The 9,008-nt window shown below is 43.4% G+C and overlaps 1 protein-coding gene across 2 annotated transcripts in view; it reads right to left on the bottom strand.

Annotated features, from left to right (window-relative positions):
- Nucleotides 1-280: 280 nt before the first annotated feature.
- The window catches only part of arhgef7a (Rho guanine nucleotide exchange factor (GEF) 7a), a 40,016-nt gene continuing 31,288 nt past the window's right edge, over nucleotides 281-9,008 (bottom strand). The window contains exons 19-21 of one of the 2 annotated variants that reach the window (XM_029649063.2): nucleotides 7,788-7,890; nucleotides 3,129-3,183; nucleotides 281-2,965 (exon numbers count right to left, since the gene is read on the bottom strand). In XM_029649063.2, the coding sequence (XP_029504923.1) occupies nucleotides 2,843-2,965; nucleotides 3,129-3,183; nucleotides 7,788-7,890 (281 nt within the window). In that variant the 3' untranslated portion in view covers nucleotides 281-2,842. Of the gene's footprint in view, nucleotides 2,966-3,128; nucleotides 3,184-7,787; nucleotides 7,891-8,500 lie in introns of those variants that run through there. The other variant, XM_065017233.1, reaches the window with a different exon arrangement.

Here is a 9,008-nt window from a genome sequence, read left to right as displayed (position 1 = left end):
CATTACCTGCTTGGTGACTCCTGATAAGCTGGGTGACAGAGAGGCTATGAGACACTGACACTAGTTAGAGATACAGTACACAGACGGATAGCAGCGGATGTACGGTGAGCTTTCTGCTGCAGAGCGGCTAGCGTGGCATCACCTAGGTGGGTGTGGCAAAATGGTGGTAGATGTGGTGTGAATGTAAAGTGCTTTGAGCACCTGGAAAAGCGCTACGTAAATTCAATTCATCATTATCGTCATCATCAGTCTTTCTGCAGTACAAGGATGAGGTTTGGAGTCGCTGAAAACACATTTTATTTCATACCTTAGCAATGTTCATATTTACATCAAAGCGTACCAGTACCAGGCAGTACCAATACCAGCCAGTATTAATACCAATATGAATACCAGTCAGTACCAATATCAATACCAGACATTACCAATATCAATACCAGTCAGTACCAATATCAATACCAGACAGTACCAATATCAATACCAGACAGTATAAATACCAATATCAATACCAGTCAGTACCAATATCAATACCAGTCAGTACCAATATAAATACCAGACAGTACCAATATCAATACCAGTCAGTACCAATATCAATACCAATACCAGCCGGTATCAATATCAATATCAATACCAGACAGTATAAATATCAATATCAATACCAGCCGGTATAAATATCAATATCAATACCAGACAGTATAAATACCAATATCAATACCAGCCGGTATAAATATCAATATCAATACCAGACAGTATAAATACCAATATCAATACCAGCCGGTATAAATATCAATATCAATACCAGACAGTATAAATACCAATATCAATACCAGCCGGTATAAATATCAATATCAATACCAGACAGTATAAATACCAATATCAATAACAGTCAGTACCAATATCAATATCAATACAAGTCATTACCAATACCAATAGCAATACCAGTCAGTACCAATATCAATACCAATACCAGCCGGTATCAATACCAATACCAGTCAGTACCAATATCAATACCAGTCAGTACCAATATCATTACCAATCAGTACAAATATCAATATCAATACCAGTCAGTACCAATATCAATACCAGTCAGTAACAAATTCAATACCAGTCAGTACCAATATCAATACCAGACAGTATAAATACCAATATCAATACCAATACCCGCCAGTATAAATATCAATATCAATACCAGACAGTATAAATACCAATATCAATACCAATACCAGCCAGTATAAATATCAATAACAATACCAGTCAGTAACAATATCAATACCAGACAGTATAAATACCAATATCAATACCAGTCAGTACCAATATCAATACCAGTCAGTATAAATACCAATATCAATACCAGTCAGTATAAATACCAATATCAATACCAGCCGGTATCAATATCAATACCAGTCAGTAGCAATACCAGTCAGTACCAATACCAATATCAATACCAGCCAATATCAATATCAATACCAGTCGGTACCAATATCAATACCAGTCAGTACCAATATCAATACCTGCCAGTACCAATATCAATACCAGTCAGTACCAATACAAATATCAATATCAATACAAGTCAGTACCAATACCAATATCAATACAAGTCAGTACCTATACCAATATCAATACAAGTCAGTACCAATACCAATATCAATACCAGTCAGTATCAATATCAATAACAGTCAGTACCAATATCAATACCAGTCAGTACCAATATCAATACCAGTCAGTACCAATATCAATACCTGCCAGTACCAATATCAATACCAGTCAGTACCAATACAAGTCAGTACCAATACCAATATCAATAACAGTCAGTACCAATATCAATATCAATACAAGTCATTACCAATACCAATAGCAATACCAGTCAGTACCAATATCAATACCAATACCAGCCGGTATCAATACCAATACCAGTCAGTACCAATATCAATACCAGTCAGTACCAATATCATTACCAATCAGTACAAATATCAATATCAATACCAGTCAGTACCAATATCAATACCAGTCAGTAACAAATTCAATACCAGTCAGTACCAATATCAATACCAGACAGTATAAATACCAATATCAATACCAGTCAGTACCAATATCAATACCAGACAGTACCAATATCAATACCAGTCGGTACAAATATCAATATCAATACCAGTCAGTACCAATACCAATACCAGTCAATACCAGTCAGTACCAATATCAATATCAGTCAGTACCAATATCAATACCAGTCAGTACCAATACCAATACCATTCAGTACCAATGCTTGAAGGTACCAATACCAGTCAATACCAATACCAGTCAGTATCAACACCAGCCAGTCCATTTCTTTACAAATCCCCGCTGACCCACCGATCAATGACAACACAAGGCCCAACCACAAGGCAGGCCGCTACAAGTCCTTACACAGAATACCACAAGACAATGGAAATATAAGACATTAAAACGCATAGATTTCATAGTAATTAAATAACAGTAGAGAAGAGGTGAATGAGGAGTTGTTTTGTACAGTACCATTAGAGCTGTAATGCTTTGCTGAGTATCATTTGTAAACAGAGACGGAGGGAGGGAGAGAGGGAAGACTCCAGGTCCATGTTGGTTTAGGGAGAGATCCACAGACGTTCCTCATTGTAATTGGTGGAGCCACAATTTTTTCCTAGCCATGTGACCTGACCAGGGAAAACTCAGGGTCCTAGTTACACACACACACACACACATACACACAACCACGTTTCCGCAAGCAAACACTCATTCACACTCACACATGTTTCTCCATCACACACTAGCACACCACACACACACACACACAATTCACTCTCACACCATCTCAAATGCACACACACACACCTCATAAGTTAGTCTCGTCCCAGGTGGGGTCGTTCATAGTCTTTAAGACCCTTCTGACCACTTTCTCCAGATCTTTCCGTGCCCTCTGCTCCTCCTCCAGTGACCTCTTCATCTTCTTATTGTCCTGTTGAGGGGTCAAAGGTCAGTTTGAATATGCCACAAGCATTCTGTTGTAGTTTTACTACTTCAGCCGTCATAACAGTGTAATGTCAGGTGTCGTAAGCGGTCATGAGCTGTCATAGAGCCGTTATAAGCCAGTGGGGTGGTGACACAGAGCGGACATTCACCTGTTTGAGCTCCTGTACCTCGTCCCGCAGGGCGTACACTACATCCTCAAGGCTCCTTCAACACAACACACATGGTTAATACCATCCTAGAAGCAAATACATGACTATATACAGGGTCTTCAGAAAGTATTTAGACCCCTTGACTTTTCCACATTTTGTTACATTTTAGAATAAGGCTGTAACGTATCAAATATGTACTTTTTTTATAGCAATCTACACACATTACCCCATAATGGCAAAGCGAAAACAGTCAAATGAATTAAAACAATTCAAAGAGAAATACCGTATTTCAATAAGTATTCAGACCTTTTGCTATGAGACTCGAAACTGAGCTCAGGTGCATCCTGTTTCCGTTGATCATCCTTGAGATGTTTCTACAACATGATTGGAGTTCACCTGTGGTAAATTCAATTGATTGGACATGTCTATATAAGGTCCCACAGTTCACAGTGCATGTCAGAGCAAAAACCAAGCCATGAGGTCAAAGGAATTGTTCATAGAGCTCCGAGACAGGATTGTGTCAAGGCACAGATCTGGGGAAGGGTACCACAAAATGTCTGTAGCATTGAAGGTTCAAGAACACAGTGGCCTCCATCATTCTTAAATGGAAGAAGTTTGGAACCACCAAGACTCTTCCTAGAGCTGGCCGTCCGGCCAAACTGAGCAATCGAGGGAGAACGGCCTTGGTCAGGGAGGTGACCAAGAACCTGATGGTCACTCTGACAGAGCTCTAGAGTTCCTCTGTGGAGATGGGAGAACCTTCCAGAAGGACAACCATCTCTGCAGCTCTCCACCAATCAGGCCTTTGTGGTAGAGTGGCCAGACAGAAGCCACTCCTCACTAAAAGGCACCTAAAGACTCTCAGACCATGAGAAACAAGATTCACTGGCCTGATGTAACCAAGATTAACTCTTTGGCCTGAAAGCCAAGCATCACGTCTGGAGGAAACCTGGCACCATCTCTAAGGTGAAGCATGGTGGTGGCAGCATCATGCTGTGGGGATGTTTTTCAGCAGCAGGGACTGGGATACAAGGATCAAGGCAAAGATGAACGGAGCAAAGTACAGAGAAATCCTTGATGAAAACCTGCTCCAGAACACTCAGGACCTCAGACTGTGGCGAACGTTCACCTTCCAACAGGACAATGACCCTAAGCACACAGCCAAGACAACGCAGGAGTGGCTTCGGGAAAGTCTCAGAATGTCCTTGAATGGCCCAGCCAGAGCCCGGACTTGAACCTGATCGAACATCTCTGGAGAGACCTAAAAATAGCTGTGCAGAGAAGCTACGTATCCAACCTAGCAGAGCTTGAGAGGATCTACAGAGAAGAATGGGTGAAACTCCCCAAATACAGGTGTGCCAAGCTTGTAGGGTCATACCCAAGAAGACTCAAGGCTGTAATTGCTGCCAAAGGGGCTTCAAGGGTCTGAATACTTATGTAAGTGTGATTTCAGTTTTTTTTACATTTAATAAATTAGCAAAAATGTCTAAAAACCTGTTTTTGCTTTGTCGTTATGGGTAAAGAAAAAAAACAATTTAAGAATTTAGAATAAGGCTGTAACGTAACAAAATTTGGAAAAAGTCAAGGGGTCTGAATATTTTCTGAAGACACTATGTATGCACACAGTACTGCACTAGTCTACATACTAACTAGTACTTAATCGTTCAGAAACAGAAGCATTCTTATGAAAACACCATCCCACTTTCACTTCCACTGGCTTCCAGTTGAAGCTCGCATCCGCTACAAGACCATGGTGCTTGCCTACGGAGCTGTGAGGGGAACGGCACCTCAGTACCTCCAGGCTCTGATCAGGCCCTACACCCAAACAAGGGCACTGCGTTCATCCACCTCTGGCCTGCTCGCCTCCCTACCACTGAGGAAGTACAGTTCCCGCTCAGCCCAGTCAAAACTGTTCGCTGCTCTGGCCCCCCAATGGTGGAACAAACTCCCTCACGACGCCAGGACAGCGGAGTCAATCACCACCTTCCGGAGACACCTGAAACCCCACCTCTTTAAGGAATACCTAGGATAGGATAAAGTAATCCCTCTCACCCCCCCTCCCCCTGAAAAGATTTAGATGCACTACTGTTCCACTGGAGGTCATAAGGTGAATGCACCAATTTGTAAGTCGCTCTGGATAAGAGCGTCTGCTAAATGACTTAAATGTAAATGTAAATGTATACGAAATGCTTCAGTCTGGTTTTAGACCCCATCATAGCACTGAGACGGCACTTGTGAAGGTGGTAAATGACATTTTAATGGCATCGGACCGAGGCTCTGCATCTGTCCTCGTGCTCCTAGACCTTAGTGCTGCTTTTGATACCATCGATCACCACATTCTTTTGGAGAGATTGGAAACCCAAATTGGTCTACACGGACATGTTCTGGCCTGGTTTAGATCTTATCTGTCGGAAAGATATCAGTTTGTCTCTGTGAATGGTTTGTCCTCTGACAAATCAACTGTAAATTTCGGTGTTCTTCAAGGTTCCGTTTTAGGACCACTATTGTTTTCACTATATATTTTACCTCTTGGGGATGTTATTCGAAAACATAGTGTAAACTTTCACTGCTATGCGGATGACACACAGCTGTACATTTCAATGAAACATGGTGAAGCCCCAAAATTGCCCTCGCTAGAAGCATGTGTTTCAGACATAAGGAAGTGGATGGCTGCAAACTTTCTACTATTAAACTCGGACAAAACAGAGATGCTTGTTCTAGGTCCCAAGAAACAAAGAGATCTTCTGTTGAATCTGACAATTAATCTTAATGGTTGTACAGTCGTCTCAAATAAAACTGTGAAGGACCTCGGCGTTACTCTGGACCCTGATCTCTCTTTTGAAGAACATATCAAGACCATTTCGAGGACAGCTTTTTTCCATCTACGTAACATTGCAAAAATCAGAAACTTTCTGTCCAAAAATGATGCAGAAAAATTAATCCATGCTTTTGTCACTTCTAGGTTAGACTACTGCAATGCTCTATTTTCCGGCTACCCGGATAAAGCACTAAATAAACTTCAGTTAGTGCTAAATACGGCTGCTAGAATCCTGACTAGAACCAAAAATTTGATCATATTACTCCAGTGCTAGCCTCTCTACACTGGCTTCCTTTCAAAGCAAGGGCTGATTTCAAGGTTTTACTGCGAACCTACAAAGCATTACATGGGCTTGCTCCTACCTATCTCTCTGATTTGGTCCTGCCGTACATACCTACACGTACGCTACGGTCACAAGACGAGGCCTCCTAATTGTCCCTAGAATTTCTAAGCAAACAGCTGGAGGCAGGGCTTTCTCCTATAGAGCTCCATTTTTATGGAACGGTCTGCCTACCCATGTCAGAGACGCAAACTCGGTCTCAACCTTTAAGTCTTTACTGAAGACTCATCTCTTCAGTGGGTCATATGATTGAGTGTAGTCTGGCCCAGGAGTGGGAAGGTGAACAGAAAGGCTCTGGAGCAACGAACCGCCCTTGCTGTCTCTGCCTGGCCGGTTCCCCTCTTTCCACTGGGATTCTCTGCCTCTAACCCTATTACAGGGGCTGAGTCACTGGCTTACTGGGGCTCTCTCATGCCGTCCCTGGAGGGGGTGCGTCACCTGAGTGGGTTGATTCACTGTTGTGGCCATCCTGTCTGGGTTGGCGCCCCCCCCTTGGGTTGTGCCGTGGCGGAGATCTTTGTGGGCTATACTCAGCCTTGTCTCAGGATGGTAAGTTGGTGGTTGAAGATATCCCTCTAGTGGTGTGGGGGCTGTGCTTTGGCAAAGTGGGTGGGGTTATATCCTTCCTGTTTGGCCCTGTCCGGGGGTGTCCTCGGATGGGGCCACAGTGTCTCCTGACCCCTCCTGTCTCAGCCTCCAGTATTTATGCTGCAGTAGTTTATGTGTTGGGGGGCTGGGGTCAGTTTGTTATATCTGGAGTACTTCTCCTGTCCTATTCGGTGTCCTGTGTGAATCTAAGTGTGCGTTCTCTAATTCTCTCCTTCTCTCTTTCTTTCTCTCTCTCGGAGGACCTGAGCCTTAGGACCATGCCCCAGGACTACCTGACATGATGACTCCTTGCTGTCCCCAGGCCACGCTGCTGTTCCAGTTTCAACTGACCTGAGCCCTAGGACCATGCCCCAGGACTACCTGACATGATGACTCCTTGCTGTCCCCAGTCCACCTGGCCATGCTGCTGCTCCAGTTTCAACTGTTCTGCCTCATTATTATTCGACCATGCTGGTCATTTATGAACATTTGAACATCTTGGCCATGTTCTGTTATAATCTCCACCCGGCACAGCCAGAAGAGGACTGGCCACCCCACATAGCCTGGTTCCTCTCTAGGTTTCTTCCTAGGTTTTGGCCTTTCTAGGGAGTTTTTCCTAGCCACCGTGCTTCTACACCTGCATTGCTTGCTGTTTGGGGTTTTAGGCTGGGTTTCTGTACAGCACTTTGAGATATCAGCTGATGTACGAAGGGCTATATAAATACATTTGATTTGATTTGATTTGGGAATTTCCTCCAGCACATGACAACAGAAACTCTCAGAGGTGACCAAGATACTCATCGCTGACCACAATTAAGAGGAGGAGGGGAGGAAGTGTGGGAGAGGAAGTAGGGATTAGGAGGAGGAAGAACAAGAGGGAGAAGAGAAGGAGGACGGAAGGTGGAGGTCTTACTTCTCTCCGACTACAGTCTGTCCGTTGCTCGTGGTCTCCTCCACAATGATCTTCTCCTCTCCAGGGATGATGACTTGCAGCCCTGTGTCCCTCCGCATCGTCCCTGTTCCAAACACAACACAACACGCTAGATACGCTGATCCAAGGTAAGTTTGGACTTCCAACCCCTAATGGCTGAGGTTAGAATTGTGGAATCCTAGCTCTGTAACCTGATCCTAGATCTGTGCTTAAGCCAAGGGCAACATCTACCCACAGTTTATCTCACATAAGAGATTGAGTTCCTGATTGGTGCTGATTTGTGATCGCCCACATGGTATCGGAAGCAAGATAGACACGACAGGACACAAACACAGGAGACGGTGGAGAAGCTGTGGGTTAGTTAGGCATACACAGAACCACGAGACACAACGACCGAGGAGGCAGAGGAGCCAAGTTGGAGAGGAAGAGCAGAAGGAAGAAAAGAGAGAGAGAGGCACACTACATCCAGATCATCCTGATCCGTTCACCCCTCATTGGTTTTACCTCACCACACCGCTCTCTGTTGCAGACCAAAAACAACACGGTAACATCAAGCGTATATTCATGAGAGAAAAGACACCATTTTGTTCTCACATTTCCTGTTCCGATGGTTCAGCCTGGAGCCTTGTTGACAGTGACATCCAACACAGTGAAATAATGTGTGCTTCTGACAAAACACCCAAAATACCAACAGCTAACAAATGACAGATTTATTCAAAACTCAATGATACAGCGTTTGGGAACTCTTGTCATATACATCAATCTGTATATATATAACAAATACTCTGTAGGTGCCGTTTGTAGGTAGGTCAATAGGTAAGACATTTTGATCACAGGTGTGGGACAGGTCATATACAGCATTGGAAACCACAGAGGACACAGTTGGACATCGCAGTCCCCCTGCCTCTCTGTTTTCATTATTTTATTTTTTTAAACCGCAGTCACAAAGCAGAACACAAAACATGAGGACAGTCCTATTCTTAGCTCAAATACTCATATAACAACTGTTTGGCTTCTTATTTTCTTCCATTTGCATCCACTATGTACAAAAGAGACACGTGTCCATTCTTTTTTTGTTCATGTCCACCTGTCTTGATGAATAAGTACCGCACACGGCTGCTCCCGCAAGACTAGGTTTCTCTTTCCGTTGACACTATCTGAACACGGAAATGGTAGATTTACACAATGGATGAGTTGTACTGT

Source organism: Oncorhynchus nerka, linkage group LG1 (genome assembly GCF_034236695.1).
Source record: "Oncorhynchus nerka isolate Pitt River linkage group LG1, Oner_Uvic_2.0, whole genome shotgun sequence".
Taxonomy (NCBI): Eukaryota; Metazoa; Chordata; class Actinopteri; order Salmoniformes; family Salmonidae; genus Oncorhynchus; species Oncorhynchus nerka.
This window is presented reverse-complemented; position numbering and strand designations above follow the sequence as displayed.